Source organism: Halictus rubicundus, chromosome 16, assembly GCF_050948215.1.
Source record: "Halictus rubicundus isolate RS-2024b chromosome 16, iyHalRubi1_principal, whole genome shotgun sequence".
Lineage (NCBI taxonomy): Eukaryota > Metazoa > Arthropoda > Insecta > Hymenoptera > Halictidae > Halictus > Halictus rubicundus.
In genome coordinates, this window is record NC_135164.1 from 8,692,141 (window position 1) to 8,710,551 (window position 18,411).

General features: G+C 39.8%; 4 protein-coding genes across 4 annotated transcripts; 2 read left to right on the forward strand and 2 right to left on the reverse strand.

Moving 5' to 3' along the window:
* The first annotated feature begins 1,841 nt into the window (after window positions 1–1,841).
* Window positions 1,842–4,786, forward strand: LOC143361929 (protein phosphatase methylesterase 1). Its single transcript, XM_076801644.1, has 8 exons — window positions 1,842–2,309; window positions 2,474–2,666; window positions 2,728–2,837; window positions 3,117–3,353; window positions 3,594–3,659; window positions 3,745–4,067; window positions 4,386–4,518; window positions 4,599–4,786. The coding sequence occupies exons 1-8, from the start codon at window positions 2,236–2,238 to the stop codon at window positions 4,615–4,617; spliced, it is 1,155 nt and encodes a 384-aa protein (XP_076657759.1). The 5' UTR covers window positions 1,842–2,235; the 3' UTR covers window positions 4,618–4,786.
* A 316-nt stretch (window positions 4,787–5,102) lies between these two features.
* LOC143361928 (kelch-like protein 5) lies at window positions 5,103–8,187 on the reverse strand. The gene is made up of 9 exons (XM_076801643.1): window positions 7,556–8,187; window positions 7,244–7,405; window positions 6,851–7,164; window positions 6,672–6,767; window positions 6,405–6,594; window positions 5,955–6,342; window positions 5,536–5,748; window positions 5,273–5,444; window positions 5,103–5,191 (listed from the first exon to the last, which is right to left on the reverse strand). The coding sequence occupies exons 1-9, from the start codon at window positions 7,785–7,787 to the stop codon at window positions 5,114–5,116; spliced, it is 1,845 nt and encodes a 614-aa protein (XP_076657758.1). The 5' UTR covers window positions 7,788–8,187; the 3' UTR covers window positions 5,103–5,113.
* Window positions 8,188–8,551: 364 nt separating this feature from the next.
* LOC143361905 (mucolipin-3) lies at window positions 8,552–12,246 on the reverse strand. The gene is made up of 4 exons (XM_076801607.1): window positions 12,125–12,246; window positions 11,758–12,032; window positions 10,894–11,179; window positions 8,552–10,811 (listed from the first exon to the last, which is right to left on the reverse strand). Exons 2-4 carry the CDS (start codon window positions 11,898–11,900, stop codon window positions 9,348–9,350), a joined length of 1,893 nt encoding a protein of 630 aa, XP_076657722.1. The 5' UTR covers window positions 11,901–12,032; window positions 12,125–12,246; the 3' UTR covers window positions 8,552–9,347.
* Window positions 12,247–14,392: 2,146 nt separating this feature from the next.
* Ktl (BTB/POZ domain-containing protein Ktl) lies at window positions 14,393–16,108 on the forward strand. The gene has a single exon (XM_076801826.1). The coding sequence runs from the start codon at window positions 14,408–14,410 to the stop codon at window positions 15,146–15,148; it is 741 nt and encodes a 246-aa protein (XP_076657941.1). The 5' UTR covers window positions 14,393–14,407; the 3' UTR covers window positions 15,149–16,108.
* Window positions 16,109–18,411: the final 2,303 nt, after the last annotated feature.

An 18,411-nucleotide genomic window follows, 5' to 3' on the forward strand; every position in this document is an offset into this window, starting at 1 on the left:
TTTGTTAGTTTTTTATTTTGAATAAAACATGTAACAAAGTGTTGTATTTGAATATTGATTCGTTTTTTCTAGTTACGCAAAACGCACGGTAGAGTGCCAGAAAATTCAATGTTAATTTTCTCGACAGTATGTAGCTCATGACTACGTGCTTTCATTATCTCTGATTATACATTGTGGTTGATGTTGCTGTTGTCTCGCAGTCAAATTTTTCGAGAATTGTTTCTCATCATTTCAAAAAATATACATATGAAGCATTTCGTTCGTATTATTCGAACTAATTAAAAAATACATACAACTATGTACCTCTCCCTTTTCAATTCACACAGGTTGTGCAGTGTGTTTGGTATGAAGACAAAGACAGTTTTTTCATTTGAAGTCGATATGAACTTTTTTGTCTGATATCATACGATAATTGTCATGTTATATTTCAGTAATAAAGGCTACAATAATTGCCACCTCTTTATATTATATTCTTTATATTTATAATTTTATTATAATTTAAAAGTTAAAGTTTCTATCATAAACGAGGTATATAAATAAACGGTATATGCAATGTATTTTTCTGTCCTGGACAAATTTAAAAGTATGGATTACAATTTTCAATACAAATAGGAAAGTTTTTTATTTTTTATTCCTTTTGTACAGAACTTTCACCAACATATTTGCGAGATTTTTCTGATTAAAATGAGATTAGTAATTACATTTATTTTTCCTAAATCTATAAATTATCGAATATAAAACAACGATTATAATGGCTGTTAATAGTTTAAGTTATGTGCAATAATATCTCCGCAAAATTTTTTTTAAATCGGACTTTGGCTCACTGTTAGGCAATACAAAAATAATTTTTTTAAATAAGAATCTAAAATGAATAAACTTAAAATTTATAAACTGGATTTTGTGCCGCTTCGGCATCACTGTGATTCAGGTAAGTGTAACGACCGATCGGCCGCTATTCACCGGTAAGCTGGGAAAAACAAATCTCCCTTGTATTACGCATAACATATTAGCCGAAACTAACCCCAATAAAGAGACCTCAAGATTCACTGACTCCAGGGGTAGTCCCGTACCTGACGAAGCTACCTGTGGCCTGTGTCATATCTAAAGGTTTATGACACTGTAATAATCGTTACTGAATTGAAAGCCAGACCCTACAAGCTAAGCTGGCTTATTTAAATTATTGTCAACCAGGGACTGAAATGGTTCTGAAAATAACTGTTTCAAACTTTTATATATCGGTTCTGATTGAAATAGTTCTAAAGAAATGATGTTGTAACTGTTATGAGAATATCGGTTCGGCTTATATCGGTTATGGTTCTGGAGAACCGATATTATTTCGGTTCTATAATTACTATTTTTCGGTTCTGGATTTCGTTTAAGGATTTCGGTTCCGGTTTCGGTTCTGTCATTCTGTATTGTGTTCGGCCTTATATTTAAGTATTTATATATTGTCATTTATTATTTAAACAAATTTGAAATAAATACATTTTTATAATGTACAAATTTATGATAAAAATGCGTTTGAACGCACGCGCCTAGACGCAGACGCATGCGTCCAGACACGCATAGGAAAACGCACTTCGGAAAATGCGATTGCATGCGATCGCGTTGGATCGCGTCTGATGAAGTTTGACAAATGGAGTATAAAAAGGCCTCAGGATCGCAAAACTATTTACATAGATAGAGAGCGCGGAACTTTTAGCGATGTTGGTATTTCAGATCAATGATAGTTCCACATCATTATTTCCAAAGGCGCATTTACCGACCGGTTTTGAACCCGTTGGGCCCACTCTCTGCGGATAGTCAAATTTTCAAAATAAAAATATTTGTATTATTTGATTGGCTAATAAGCTGCCTTGCGTTGTTAGAACAATTTCACTTTATTAAACTATGTGTTACTGTTGTAGATTTCTGTGGCTTGAATTTGCGATCAGGAAAAAGTAACTGTAAATTTCCAATACCAGCATCAGATAACTTCAGCAAATTGGCACGGTAAAAATGTAAGGAGACGCTGCAATAGCCATAAATTCCCTGAAACATTCCGTATCAAGGATAGGCAAAGTGATCGCAGTAGTAACGGCATAAAACTGTCAGAACGTATTTTGGTATTGTTTCATATGTACGTGGTTAGAGCAGCTATATAACAGTTTTGTAATGTGTTTATGAAATCAGTAAAAACAACAGTGATCGAAAATAGTATTATTATAAGAGCAGAGGCGCCTGTTAAATACTAACATGTCTTCCCTCCAAAAGTCGATTTTGAAATCAAAACTACCACCTACGGGTGTAAATTTTGGAATCGGCTCTAGGTTAGTGTGTTATAGATCAGAAAGATTTATGTTCATAACTGAAATCTTAATCATTCTAAGCTTCTTTTCTGTGTGGCACGATGATAGGATTGTTTGAATGTATATTTCACATAAAATATTAATGCTGATTAGTCATTCACTGTTTTCAATTTTCTAATTTACAGGGTTAGCAAGTCAAAAGGATTTCAGCGTAAGAGGGATTATGAGCCTGTTCAATGGACTCCTTATTTTGATCATTCCGAAGATGTGACAATAAAAACTGGTACATTTCATATTTATACCAAGGGGACAGAAGGACCAACATTAGTATTGTTACATGGAGGCGGCTACAGTGCATTAACATGGGCAGAATTCACTGTAAGTAGCAATTATTTTGTGTATTGAATCCAGGAAAGCTTATGTATTTTGAACATTTTAGAAATCGATTATGACCATGATAGTATGTAAAGTTATGGCAATTGATCTTAGAGGACACGGAGACTCGCACACAGATAATGAAGAAGATTTGTCTGGAGAAACTTTAGCAGAGTGAGTAAAACGTTTCGCTGTTTAAACATCATAATTTGTGTTATACAGGGTGGAGCATATAACTGGAACCACTTTGACCACAGCACAAATGATTATCTGCTTTTTGAAATTAAAATCTAGCATATAATTCTGTTTCAAAAAGTATTAGCCTGTTAGTAGCCTATTAATATATAGAAATCATTAGTTTAAAAGATATTTTAACTGGAATTATTTGAAGTAGCGTAATTGGAACTATATTGAGACCTTAAACTTATTTTGATATTTTCATTCAATGATTAGAGATGTTGCTGAAGTTATAAAGGCATCGACAACAGAAGATAGTTCTATAGTACTTGTGGGTCATAGTATGGGTGGTGCAGTAGCTGTCAGAGCTGCTCCGTTAATTCCAAATCTATGCGGTTTAGGAGTTATTGATGTTGTCGAGGGAACAGCTATGGATGCATTGACATCTATGCAAAGCTTTTTAAGATCTCGACCAGCTAGTTTTAGTTCTATACCTCAAGCTGTGGAATGGTGGTAAGTACTTTATATTTTACTGAAAAAGGAAACGCTACAATGATGTAGATTCTCTTCTACCATCTCACTTTTGATAGTTAACAAAATTTGCTATTCTGAGCACATTTTTCAGAAGGAAGGCATTTTTGGCTGATTCTCTGCAAACTAAAATGTTATTTACCTTTTTAATATGTTACATATTTGTGTTGTATAATCAAACCCAAGGTTATAGAAGAATATTTCTAATTATCCACATTTTAGTGTACGAAGTGGCCAAATCCGTAATGTACAATCAGCTAAGGTATCAGTTCCTGGACAAATAAAAAAGTGAGTTTACACATATAAATTGTACCAATGCTATACAAGTTACTTTCTTTATAATTTAATTGTCATATTTTGTTATATGTTTTAGCATCGAAACTAATAAATTAGCTACACACGATATTGGTTTAGTATCTCAATCGTCATGCGAGTGTAATATAGAGACAACGATTCCACGAGAAGACATTATTCAAGAGGAAGAACCTGTAAATATGCCACCACCATCCCAGACCACCAGTACCCATCCCACTAAAAAATATGTTTGGAGAATAGACTTATCAAAAACTGAACAGCATTGGTCTGGTTGGTTTAAAGGATTATCAACTGCATTTTTAAATGTACCAGTTCCAAAAGTACTACTTTTGGCTGGTGTCGATAGATTAGATCGAGAACTTACTGTTGGTCAGATGCAAGGTAGAGTAAATGTAAACTTTATTATTCGTAAGTTATACACATAAAATATATCAGAATTATAGAAGTGTGTGAGAGCCCGAAAATGTCGGGTACTTAATGGTCGAGTCGGGTTGGTAAGGCATCGGATTCAGTGTCGGGTTCTCGAAAATTTTGGGACTATCAAATACATCAGGATTCCTAACAATAATCCCGAATATTCTCAGGAATCCCGATGTATTCGAAAACTCGTCCCGATTCCGAATAAAATTCTCGACCCCTCCCGATCCGACATTTTCGAATTCTCGCACACCTCTACAAAATTACGATTTTCTCTATTAGGCAAATTTCAAATGCAAGTATTACCGGCATGTGGGCATGCTGTGCACGAAGATGTTCCAGATAAAGTGGCAGAGGCAATTGCTACTTTTATGGTTAGACATAAATTTACAGAATCTGCATCGGAGTTTCCACGGTAAATATTCATTTATTTAAAATAAATTATATAAATTACAGAACGTTATTTCTAATTTGCATTATTAATATATGTTTTAGAACTTTTCCTGCTTGTTAGAGCAAATGAAAAAGTGAAATGGGTAAAATTTGTTAATACGATAAATCAACACTCAGTGAGGTAGTTAAAAATGATCATTTTATTTATTTAAAAAAGGTATGTTCACAAAATATATATGGATACATGTATAAATAAAAACAGTATCTCATTGAGAGAAATAAATTCGTTCTTATATACACTGATTGTTCCATCATCACACACATACCCGCCTATCATGAGTTCATAAAGATGTTTTGTCATCTGTACAAAAATGCGAGTAAAAAATATAATAGAAAGCTTTTATTAAAAAGTCCTTAAGATTATAGCATGCTACTCTACAGTTGCCCCATTCTCAAATGCATAATACTTCAATATGTTCATAGAAAAAGTGTAAATATAAATATATACAAACTTGCGGCAGTACACACAAACTTAATACATATATTACTATCTACGTACAAAAATTAGAATAATTTCGAAACAGATTTATATGTATGATATAGCTGTCTTCAAATCACTAATCAAGTCCAAAACGAGGTAAATTCTTTACAACAACACATGGTGGACCTGCTCGGCCAGCTTTTAAAGGAGCAACCTTAAAATGAAATTTTTTTTAATACATACTCTAATATTTTTCGAATACTTTAAAGTTAAATGTTACTTTATGTGAACTTACAGATTCCCATTCATTTCGATGTGGGTCGTATGCCTCAACAAGGGTAAGATATTGTTGACCATCATAGCCCCCCACTGCCATAAGTCTATCGCCAAGTACACAAACGCCAATTGCGTCCCTCGGGACACTCATTGGCGCTACCATGGTCCACGTATTCGATTTAGGATCGTACCTAATTATTGTCAAACATCATAAAATATTTATATAGATATTAATGTTTACGACATAATTGATTCATTGGCGATTTCTATGAATATGCGAACCTTTCGACGCAATTAAATCTGCTGGCATTAGGATTAGTGGCAGGTGCATCATGGCCACCTAATGCATATAAACATCCATTTACTACCCCTACTCCGACTCCACCTCTCCGTTTTGACATTGGAGCACAAGGAGTCCATTTATTTGTATGAGGATCATAACATTCTACAGTATTTAAACATGAACTTATATCCCTTCCACCTACAGCATATAATCTGAAAAGTACGAGCATGTAGTTAGTGGTAGACTAACAATCATATCCTACGGTTTCATTTTATGGTGAAAATTTCAAATCATTTCTAATTCTATTGTGAAGTATTAATAATTCAAATCTCGTATACGAACAAATTGCCAGGAAACTTGTAAGAGTAGTTATTACATGTAATTGATTGTGCATGTATTTACACATTTAAAATCTTACTTATCGTTTAATACAGCCACACCAACTGTAGATCTTTGTATCGACATAGGAGAAACTGAACTCCATTGTCGTGTAGATGGGTCCCATCTTTCCACCGTGTCAAGGAAACTCCAACCATCATGACCACCGACAGCGTACAAAGGTCCACCTAATACGGCTACACCTAATCCATGACGATGTACATTCATGGAAGACAATGTATTCCATATAAAAGTGGAAAAGTCAAAACATTCTACTGTATTCAATGTTTTTAATCCATCCCTTCCACCAGCAACAATTAATTTTTTATCCACGATAGCAGCACCAAATTGAAGTCTCCTACCACTCATAGCAGCTATTGGTTTCCAAGCATTATCACGCAAGGAAAATGCATCTATAGAAGTAGCACCTGAGGAGCAATAATGATCAGTTAAAAAAATAATCATGTTCTTACTATTTTTTGAAAATTACCCTTATTAGCATCCATTCCTCCAACAGCTAGCATATGACCGACAGTGGCTTTCCTAGGCTTTGTACGTCCTGATTGAAGTAATGGCCTACGCTCAGGCAGAAGATGATATTTCAATGCTTCCATGACTAGTTCCTGTGCTACTCTTTGATCTTTGAACATTTCATTGCTCTCAATATTGTCTGCTATAAACTGCACGAATTCAACAAAGTCTACACAAATCTACAATCTACATGATTTTTATGAATGAGTAACAATATTTAACTCACCGCAGGGGACAAGAGAGGTAGCTTTACAAGACTTAATAGTCTGCTTGCTTCTTTCTGTCTATTTTCTGGATCATACTCCAACCAAGTCATAAGTGCCTGAAGTTAATAGTAACAGTAATAGTTTTTCTATCACCTTAAGCTTTCAGTTTAATAAAATGAAATCATTCTTTATGTCTTACATGAAAAATTGTTTCTTCAGAAGGAACATTGAGATCTTCTGATTCTAATAATTTGGCAACTTCATTAGCAGATAGTAAAAAAAACTCTTGATTCTTAGTAACTTCCATAAAGTGCTTAGTTGTGTACGCATGTGCATATTCTAATAAATCTGGACAACCCTGTGTATCTGCGAACACTCTTATTCCTAGACAATTACTGGGATGGAGTTGTTTCCTAAGAAATTGGCAGCAGGCCTTAACAACCGGATTGAGCTGTAGTAGACACGCCGTTGCTAAAAGAGTTTCTACGCTATCCTCTCTTATTTCTATACAACCTGCATTCAAAAATACTACATCAATTCTGCAATATTTATAGATTAAGTGTATATAAGTCGACTTCTTACAAATACTTACCAGTGTAGCAATAACAGACCAAAGCCCACAGCGCATCCCCATCTACCTCCATTAATTCTACTTCGTTCTGACCTGATTCTCGGAGAGAACTAGTAAACATGGCAGCAAAGTATTCCGAACCTGCACTAAGAACTAAGCGATGCACTGGGAAACGTCTGTTTCCTAAGCAAATGACAAACAAGCAGATGTATTTCACACATTATTTTCATAATTTGTAACATTTTCTCCAAAGAAATGTCGATAGAAGTAACTTATACTCAAATTATAAATTTCGTTTAAGAACAAAGGAATTCCGCTACAGTTACTGCTTACCTGCAATTAATGTGACATCTGTAAATTGTTGTTTATGCAAATACTTTTCCATGACTCTGAGACTATTTTCCGCATGTTTTGACACACGAAAGTTTTCATCCTGAGACGTGGAAATACTTGAAACTATACTTGAGATGCTGTGCTCACTGGCAGACGCTTCTTTATTTGAGAACGAAAGTTCTTGCTCGCTTTTGTTCATTCCCGATGTGATCGTATGACCTGCCCTCGACATTTTCGTGCAATAAAACTTCGATAATTATTTTTCTAATAACGACACTGTTCTCGATTGATTCAAGGCACTTGATTTAATAAAAATTTCGAATGTAAATAGTTTAATTTCCGCTCGATCGATGACAGTCCGTGGTGCACAGCAACGAGTGTTAACGGCGCGCTTCACCTTGACAGTTCGGAGTTTACAATTGAATGTAAACAGTGAATCGTGTGTGTATGTATGTATGTAGGTACGGTCAGTGACTACCTCTGTTCACTTCTTGGGTCAGTGCACTCTGCATATGTATTAAATTCATACAAGTGCAAACAAAGAAATGAATATCAGTTTTGAATTGGCAAACGACACACTAGTATTTGAAATACAGGAAACCATATATGCGTATATATGGTTTATTGTAAAATGCGATCATGATATTTTCTTCCTTCTTAATAAAGATAGCGTGCAAGTAGCTGTATTTTCCTTGTTATAAAAAATTAATTAATAAGCATTACATTAACCAATCCTAGAATCCTTTCTTTTTTGTTCTTATTTCAATAGAGAATCACGCCATAATTTTTTATATAGTTGTCGAATCGTTTGCAAGCTACATTTCTCTGCTAGGTTATAAGGTTTCATTTTGTAAGTATGTGCGTGCGTCAATGGTTGCATTCGTGAATGCACATGTGCATTGCAGATGTATGACTCATTGTTTCTCAAATGACTTTTAGAGAGTTTGGACAATATGGTTGTATATTCGACAAGGAAAAAGATATAATAGTAGTTGAAAAAAATGTTACAATTTTATTGTACTTCATTGTAAATATTATAAATATATTTCTTTAGATATAACACTTTTTTTCCATTGTGCTCGCTTGTCTCAAATAAAATACTAAGATGCCATGTACAACACACACTGTATGAAATGACACAATAAAATTATTATATATTATGTATGTAAATGCCACAAATATAAGTTGCAGGTTTGACAGTTTCTGTAGTTCACTATTTCTTGAGATTATTTATGTATTGCTCGATTTCTAATAAAAACATTAATCCTACTTACAACGAATGACATCTTGAATTAATTGTTTTGTTAAAAATTAATAGTTAATATTACATACAGTTTATCGTGTATGTACAAAACTGTGCATCATACATCAATCATTCTGACTCCGACACGTTGCAATTTTGCTTATACATGTAAATGTTCGTGGTAAACTACTGGGCAGAAACAATTATACCTACAATTATATACAATAACATTTAATACTTTACAAATCATACTGCATTTATAAAAACATTCCTATAGTTTTCATTATTCTAAATATTATAATGTTAAACGAAACATTCAATTTTACGATGTAAAATAAAAACAAACAGAAGTTTAGCGGCGTTAACATTTATGCTACGCAATAAACATAAAATACATAAATGGCACCTGAAAGGAGGTAGTTGAAGTGTTTGAATAAATGCAGTATAATTTGGTAAAAAATATTTTAGGCGACAATATTGTTGTGGTAATGCCGAATATCTGCCATGGAGCCGTAATGTTTAATTAATATATTATTGTCCAGTATTGCACTATATACAGATTGCTCCTCCACACGTTTGTTCCGACTTTGTTGGAAGTTCTGAGTTTGATCCTGGAAACGACCCGTAAAAGGGCCTTTTCCGACAACAACAAAAGCGATCGAGGAGCTCTGTCAGATCATTTCTTTCAGTGTCGTCCCTATAAAGACCGCTAGACGCTTCGTCTGTACACGCTGCTATGAACGTTTGCAAATCGTTTTTCGGAAACCCGTCACGATAATAAACCTTGATTGTGTCATAGGCATCCATTATCACAGAAATGAATAAACTTAACACCACATAAATGTACAATGAAATAAACGTGTATAAATAGATCCTAGAATACCACCACAGCATTGGCGATTTGAACTTTGTTATGGTAAATGTGGCGAACATGTCATCGCCATTTATAAGCGCAAATAAGCATTCAGACGTTGTGGCGAGTGATCGAAATTTCATGTGATACGGTCCTAAAATCAACCAGCCAGCGAACGTGAAGCCAGCGTAAATAAGAATTGCGCAAAGCAAAAATCTTGCCACTTTTGGGGCAGCCTTTTTCAATGTTAAAATAACAACGTTGTACGTTTTAAAGAAACCGAGGTAACGCAGTACGCCGAACCAAACAAGCAAATTACCTGTCCCTAGGAATATACTACATACGTCCCAATTATCTCTGCTGAACTGTTTCCGTTCGATCTGTTCCTTCACAGCCGAGCCAATGATAATCAATAGATCATTCACAATGATCATTACGTACCATAAATTTAAAAATTCTAATCGTCCTTCGAGACTCAATACACTGCCATATGTTTTATTAAAGAAATTCATGGTTTCGAATTTCAACAGTTGCGCTCTGTATATAGCTCTTGAACATAACACAAGAGACACAGTACAAATGAGAATCACTAGCAAATTGAGTATTGTCCTTAAAGCTGCCTCGATACGGCTATCAGTGATGTACCGCGTATCGCCTTTGCATTGCAATCTCTTTGGTACTGTATCTAGCGAGAGCAACATTTGCCCATCAAAATCACGATTGTCCAAAATAATTGCAATGTTAAATTGATAACAATCTGGTGGCGTCATTGGTCCAGCAGCTTTTAAATTGACTGTTTTTAATGCAAATGTTAAGTGAGCCTTAACAAGGGCTGAGAAATTTACATTTATATTTTGTTGCGACAATAGGTGCTTCGACGTACTGTATTCCTTGTAAACTTGATCAGTTACATTGAGGCACGTTTCTACGACTTCTTTGTCAAATACATAACTTTCGTTAAAACCAAATATAATACCTTCTTTGTAATGAAATAAACATAGAACAGCTGGCACTACCGAGTTATCTTCTGCCGTATACGAATAAGATCCAATTGCATTACTAAGATTAAAGTAACCATCTAAAGCATAATTAATTGTACTATAGAAGTCCTCTTGTTTGTAGATTGCAAATGGACCTGTTGCCGGTGGGTAAGCTGGTACCTGAAAGCAGAAATAATCAATCCTAAATATATTTAATTTCTGTGTGCATGGTAAGCGCATTGAATAAATATATAATAATAACCTCTTGCATAGCGTCCCATCCTCTAAGGAATAAATGTGAGAAAGCTATTCGATTATCCCAGGCATAATTCACATGCATGTAATTACTATGGGCAAATAGACACAGCTGTATGGTGACCAATATAATCTTCACCACTTGGACAATAAATTTGTATGGGAAACGGCGTTTCGCTTGCCACTTTTCAATAGGGTTCATAAAGAAAAACTTTAATTTTCTTCGCATCTTTTCTTCCGCGAATGATGTCATGTTACAAGTTGGTGGATCTCTTATAATTGATCGGTGGTGACTGTAACAGAAAAAATATTTCAATATAAATTATGAGAGCATTTGGTTTTTATATTTTTATATAGAGCTATTACTGACTAAGATCACTAACGACAACAGTTTTCTTTTCAAAGGACATAATTGCTTGTATGGTACAGATAAATTGGTAATGTTACATCGGAAGAATTAAGAATACCATTTACCTTGTTCGTGATAGTAGCGCGATAACATTTGTTTAACGTACCAATATAGAAAGAGAATACTAGTTTGATACAAGTCTGCACAGCACAAGCTCTCCCAGTAGACAATAAATAATTTTCTGGGGTAACTAGTATTCTGATGACATCTACATAGTTAAATAACATATCTCCGAAGATATGATATCGAGTGCTATAGCCCATTGCAAACCAATGACGAACCAAGTGACAAAGAAAAACCAGTGATGAAAACCAGAAGAAACCAAAAGTCACATAAACGCCCATTATTGATTAAAGATCACGCAGAGATTAACGCGAGAAGACTGGAACACAATGATTTTAACGAGAACTCCGATCACCAGGAGACATGGAAACACGCAGCGCGAAGAAACTATATACGAACCTTGGGCTAGCTACGTTCTCGTTGAGCAGTTCATTTTCACCGTTCAATTCATCCTCGCTGTCAGGTCCATTGCTCCACGAATGGTTCCTGAGGATGTTCCCTTTCGACTCTTCCCGTAAATTTCGTTTGCGCGGCTCTGTCATTTCGTACAACTCCCGTTTCGGAACAACACTTGTATGGACCCAAATTGTTACTGGAGAAATGGTTTATCCCGCGGAATTGCCGTCCCAGTTTCCGACGGACGATGAGAGGCTGAGTTGTTCACATGCGTTGATCTGCGAGGGAACACCACAAGTATTACTCATTGACATTGGTCTCTGTCTCGCGACTGTATTCCTTCTAGCCGAAAGGTAATCGAACAACGTACTGGGTCGTGATACGCAATGAAAAACGGTCGCAACAATTTCACGTTGTTAACAGCGGCCATCGCATGCCATCCAATTCACGAACCAAGTTCGACTGATCGGCGCGCTGCTTCGGCCATTCGCGAAACCAGCTGATCGCATGGTAGGAGTTAGGCTGGTGGGGTGACGCGTATGCCCCCACAATTATACTATTGCACGGATACAGCTTTGTCGCATATCAATCGAATATTACGTTCGATCATCAAATGTGAATCATACGTTTCCATTTCGGACATTCGAACCAGCTTTCTCGAAAATAACAGATAAGAGACGTCTACCATAATAATAATCTCCTACAAGCTCGAATGAGCACGGTTAGCCTATACCTCGCTCCCAATATACAGCTTCAGGACCTCGTATAAAACATTTCGAGAATACTGTATTAATAATAACCTATTCCTCACTTCGAATGAATAGCTTCATTTCGTCATGCACAACATTTAGAAAATAGCGTCGCATGACGTCTGACTACTGGCCTTATCCCCTTAAGGGGGCCGGCAGACATTTGGCCTTGACTGTCACGCTATCCTACGCTATGCCTTTTTTCTAGACATTTTATGTCTTAAATAAGTAAGTAATTAATTAAAAATGCATTAATTAATTGTACATGTCTTTGCTACGTCTGTATTGAGTCTTTTTTTTTCGATACGAACACTAAATCTCTCGGAATTAAGAGAATCTCTCAGCGGCAGCCATCTTGTGACGTCATACTTGCTTCAGAATTCGAATTTTCTGCGGAATATTACAAATTACTCCAGGATGAGGTAGAAATTCGCAATTTGGGCTCTATACAGACGTAGGTTGGACTGTTAGGAAACACAATTGACCACTTCTAAACTGCTCATTGCAATATTGAGGCGGCAGTTTGTCTAGATTTTGACCCTTGCATACGTATATGGTTTTCAAACCATGCCGGCCCCCTTAAGTGACAGACACAGGCTCGCGTAACGCACGCGAGCTTTTTAATACCTAGAAATATTATAAAAAATGTAATAAATGAAATTCATATATTTTCAAAACAAAAAGCTACTATTTACAAACAGCTCAAGATTACTTGAGGGGTTAAATGGCCGACTACTCGAACAACTACCCTATACGTACACATGGAATTCAAATGAGAGAGTACCGGCAAACTTCAATGATTTGACAGTTATTTGCGTGTAGGAAATGAGGAATTCGAAAGTACGTGCGGCCAGATGATTCGTTATCGCGGCGAGGACGAAGGTTGGAGAGCAACAGGGCTAAGAGCGGTGTCAATTAGCGGAGGCCGTGAAAACGATGCGCAGTTGCGTGGCAAGATAGGAAGTACACGGTAACACTCGTGAGGGGTAATCGGATCAGAGTAGCGGAACCGTTTCTTTGTCGGCGGGTTCGGTTCGATCAGGAGCGTTGTTGGGGCGCATTCGATGGGTAGTCAGCGGAGCGTGGACTCAAAGAGATCAGTCGATGGAATTTGAGAGTAATCAATTAACGTGACCGAAAGGAAAGGGAGAAATTCGTATCGGCGAGCACGCGGACGGGCCTCCGCGTGCAATGTGATCGAATGACGAGGGGGTGGTGTGCGCGCGTTCCCTCTGGTTGCCTCTGGTTCGAGGATCGGCGCGCGTTCTCGGCGCGCGTTCTGCGCCAGCGTATCGGCCCTCGCAACATACACACGAGTGGTGCGTCCTGCCGCGCGCGCGAAGTGCCTAGGAGAGGAAGCGTAGCGACGAAGCCGAGCTAAGCTCGGCCTTCCTCGACCGACCGTAGGCGCAGTCTCTCGTCGTCAGTCTTTCTCGTTCCTGGACCCGAGAGAGCAGACTTTCGGGGTCAGATCCATCCTTGGTGTCCAACCACCTCGTCTCAGCCCTCAGCTGTCCTCGGTCACCGACCCGTGCATCCCTATTCTCATTGTTCACGCGACCCTCCGGCTCAGCCAGCGTACCGTGTGCTCTGTGTTTCGGAAGTGTTACCTTCGCCGGGGTGAAACAGCCGATCCATCGTCGCGCAAGCGAGAATAAACACAGAGAGAGAGAGAGAGAGAGACAGAGAGTGGTGGCCACACGATTGTTGTCCCTTTTTCTTCTTCTCTCCCTCTCCTTCTTTATCTTTCTCTCTGTCGCACCTCCTCGCTCACCGTTCGGCTCCCAGCCTCACAATCAATCCGAGGACTGCACGCTTCGTTCTAGTCGGCTCCGCACACGCTTGTCGTTGACAAGGAATCGCGCCGCGAATTACACGAGACCAGTCGAGAACAGAAATAAAGCATGGTGGATCAACAGCAGTCGGATCAGCAACAGGAAGCGGTGCCAGGCGTGGTGGAACTGAACGTGGGCGGTATATTTTACACCACCACGCTGACCACCCTCACCCGGGAGAGTAACTCTCATCTAGCCGCTTTGTTTTCTGGAAAAGTGCCGGTAGAGAAGGACGCCAAGGGTAGATATTTCCTGGACCGGGATGGGGTGCTCTTCCGTTACGTTCTTGATTTCCTGCGCAATCAGGCGTTGGTCTTGCCCGAAGGATTTCGAGAGAAGGAGAGACTGAAGCAGGAGGCGAACTTCTACGGTCTGCCCGGGTTGGAGCGTGCCATTCAGGAGAACAAGTTTTCCAGCACGTCGGGCAAAAGATTGACCGGGTGCATCACCGTCGGCTACCGCGGCAGTTTCGCGTTCGGCCGCGAAGGTCTGGCGGATGTCAAGTTCAGGAAGCTGTCGCGAATCCTTGTGTGCGGCCGCGTGACACTCTGCAGGGACGTGTTCGGGGAGACGTTGAACGAGAGCCGGGATCCCGACCACGAGACTTCGGATCGTTACACGTCCAGGTTCTTCCTGAAGCACAGCTCCATCGAGCAGGCTTTCGACATGCTCCAGGAGCAAGGGTTCAAGCTGGTCGGTAGCTGCGGTTCCGGCACGGCTGGCGGCAATTCGGAACAACCGAAGCCTGGCACCGACGCCGAGGAGAATCGTTGGAATCATTACAACCTGTTCGTCTTCGTCCGTGATTAAATAGAGTTCGTCGTTCCTCCTTGGTCCGATTTAGCTGAACGAGTCGGTTGTTCGGTATAGTTGGTGTCTACAAGACGGGATCCGACCACGTCGTCCGGTTCCAGATTTGAGGAACGGCACCTTTGAGGTTCTGCATCGTCGACGATGGAATAGACGGCGGCTACCCGAAGATTCTCCTTTCAGGACTGATTGCAACCGGTAGAGTAAAGAGTAGATGAACCTCCCGTGACCATTGTACACGTACGAGTATTATTCAGATTCATCGGGCTACTAGAGCGACAATGTCACGCGTTCCTGTTTCGAAACATTCTTCACTCGTCTCTCCTCCACCCCACGAACGGACCCGCAACAGTTTCGTTGTCGGACGTCGCCTTTAAAACGGCGGAGTCTCGTTCGAGTTGCCAGTTCCGTCTCGCGTGCGAACCATTCAACGTTCAGTTGAACACCGGCCCGAGCAGACCGGGTACGAAATACAATACCACGTTCATTTAGCTTAATTCCGCGAGACAGGGACTAATTGGTCGCGGTACAACGACCGAACAGGTATCGGAAGTAACTTCGAAGGAACGAAATGATATCCGTGGTTTGTTTCTCCGTTCGAGTTCGCTGGCTAGAGAGTGCGAGAATTTGATCGAGAAGGAAGTCTTAACGACAACGCTTCTAGAAAGATAAGACAATAGAGAAACGGTTGTCATCGTGACCGACTGATTCGACGGAAGACCAACATTTTTTCGAACGCGTTTATCTGTCTACTCGCTGGATGTTATTATTACTCGTCTATTTATGGGCCGAACATGTTCCGCCGCGAATATTCAAACCGAAGCTCGGTGGACTTCCGGCGCAGCGATTTGAAAAACGAAGGAAAGGACATGGAATCGCTGAAAGGGAAAACTATAACGAGACCAACTAGCGTGAACCAATCAATCACTTAGAGTCTTACGATTGTTAAATTAAAAAGAAACGGGTAATACAAAACAGACAAAGACCGTAGAATAGAATCGGGTTGGCCACCCAACGTTTCCCCTCTTATCGTCGTTATCAATCTTATCGTCCGGATAGATCGAGAAACGGAGATGTTCAAGACTCAGCTTCGAACAACGCTGGTCGACTGTTCGAGGTTGAGCTTGATGTCGGACAGGCTGTACAAGAAAACGTGTGTACGTATCGTGTAAACGTAGATTTTGTGTACGTACACGCCGCCGCGGCGTTGAACGCGTGTCGTCGAGCGATTCAAATTGATCGCTCAGGTCGGACGAATCTCCTCTAACTGGTTCTCTGTTAGAATGTTAAAGGGGGCCGCGAGCGAAACGAAAAGTGATGGTAAGTGTACTTATACAGAGAAACGTACACTGTTGTCGCGTTCGAGCTCGGCGGGTTATCGTGTAGGCGTTAGATGGAAAATAGATTTTACCGTGTGTTTCTAGCGGAAGAGAATATTGTAATCGGTAATGGATGTTTCTCTACCTGCGTGGCAAGTCGCACGATATCCATTCGTGTAGGCCGAAAAACGTTTTGGTCAGCGGGAACGATTGTGCTTAGAACCGTCGCGTAGATAGCGTGTCGGATAAAAGCGGAAGCGTTTCGACGGTTCGTCGGCGAGAAAACGAGCGTGATGAGACTGCCGTCGACGTCGGTGCGACGGACGTAGGAACGCGGCTCGGATCTCTTTCTTTTCCCCTACGGGACAACTACGAATTAAGTGGCGGATAAGACGTGCACGTTTACGTTTTATCGCGAGTTTGATTATCGCGTTACAATTGTACCGGTTCGGTTTCAAGAGGCTCGCGCGATCCGTGATTTCCGTCGAGCGAGCAGCAACCGTTGTCGTTCAAAGAAGAATTGAATGTTTAACACGGTTTAGCACGGCCAGCAACAAGTCATTCGAACGCGCGGAGAGAATGAAACGATCCGGTGCGGGTTTCCGGGCCGAGGAGCGCGCAGATTCTCCTCTGGATTCTCGCCGAAGAGCCGGAGCAATTTTTCAAGATGAACGAGCGCGATCGTGTCAGAGCTAAACAAATGGTTCCTTTCGAGAAAATTTAAATATCCGGACACCGGGGATCACGGCGTGAATTCTCACTCGGCCCGGCCCGGCCCGGCCCGGCCCGTATTTTATTTCACGATTTTTGACTTACGCGCACGGTGGAATTGATAAGGCTTTCCGCGCGGCCGTTCTCCCGGTTGCAAGACAATCTTATCGGCGATTCCTGTAGCACGTAGATTACATTTTTCTGCCGTGTGTTGCCTCTTATTAGAACCCCGAATAGAATTAATTAGAATGTTCCGTTGCGTTCGATGTAAGCGGCCGCTCGTGGACGTTGCAAGTTGCGAATGCTCGTCGTCGGCCTGAAGAAATCTGAGCTGTCTTTGTGAACAGCTGTACTATGTCTACTAATTCGCACGCGACTTTGCGTTTTATCAGATTCGTGTATACTCTCGTTCATAAATCGCAGGCCACTCGTGTTACACACAGCAGAATTTCAAGTAACATTTCAGCAGTCTTTCTTCGTCACTGTGTCCGATGGTGAGTGTTCTAAAAATTGAGAAAATTCTTCTTTCATTTATAATATTCGTTTCTAATTCTCTGTTTTAACTGTTCTTCCTCGTGCTGAACGAAAAAGAATGTCAGACAACGTTTTGAATTCATTCTTCAATGGTATTTTATATCCTTTGTACATGAAAGGTGATTACGCATTTATCGATAATACTTCGAGAAACTAGCGTGTCACAGTTACACATAACGATGATAACACAATTGAATAAGATCGTTTCATCCCTGAATTTACACACTCCTTGGTACAGGTGTCTAGTGATTTATGAACGGTAGCATGAGGCTGTCATTCAATTCTAGAAAGCGCTGCATTGTTCCGAGAACCGATTGTTAACGTATTATCGGTAGCTATGCGCTCGTACGTATGTGTGTATAAAACAGTGTGGCTGAAGTTTCGACGCGACACCGGTTCGGCTCAGTGTGCGGAGCTTCCGGACCGGAAGTTCGAAATTTGGCAAGACCAAAGCCGACCTTTTGTGCTCCGGCGATCCCGCTGTATATGTTGATAACATACCCGACGTGTCAAAGGGCGCACGAGCTATTCACGATCGGATCATGAATCGCTGGAATCCGATGTGCAGCCTACGCTCCGTTAGATCGCGAAGGTCATCGGCGACAGTTTGCAAACGTAGACTGTGCCGCGTAGGAGAGGCGGATAATTAACTGGTGCTAGATATCACGGGGATCGTTCCTGTAGAATGATCGTAGAGTT

Coding starts and splice junctions, on each gene's coding strand:
- LOC143361928 (XM_076801643.1), bottom strand. CDS start 7,787: ATGTCGAGGGCAGGTCATACGATCACATCGGGAATGAACAAAAGCGAG. Junction 6,343..6,404: donor AGGAATGGATGCTAATAAGG/GTAATTTTCAAA, acceptor ATTGCTCCTCAG/GTGCTACTTCTATAGATGCA. Junction 5,445..5,535: donor AGATTTAATTGCGTCGAAAG/GTTCGCATATTC, acceptor GACAATAATTAG/GTACGATCCTAAATCGAATA.
- LOC143361905 (XM_076801607.1), bottom strand. CDS start 11,900: ATGACAGAGCCGCGCAAACGAAATTTACGGGAAGAGTCGAAAGGGAAC. Junction 11,180..11,757: donor GAGAACGTAGCTAGCCCAAG/GTTCGTATATAG, acceptor TTTCTGTTACAG/TCACCACCGATCAATTATAA. Junction 10,812..10,893: donor GATGGGACGCTATGCAAGAG/GTTATTATTATA, acceptor TTCTGCTTTCAG/GTACCAGCTTACCCACCGGC.
- LOC143361929 (XM_076801644.1), top strand. CDS start 2,236: ATGTCTTCCCTCCAAAAGTCGATTTTGAAATCAAAACTACCACCTACG. Junction 2,667..2,727: donor TAACATGGGCAGAATTCACT/GTAAGTAGCAAT, acceptor TGAACATTTTAG/AAATCGATTATGACCATGAT. Junction 3,660..3,744: donor GTTCCTGGACAAATAAAAAA/GTGAGTTTACAC, acceptor TATATGTTTTAG/CATCGAAACTAATAAATTAG.
- Ktl (XM_076801826.1), top strand. CDS start 14,408: ATGGTGGATCAACAGCAGTCGGATCAGCAACAGGAAGCGGTGCCAGGC.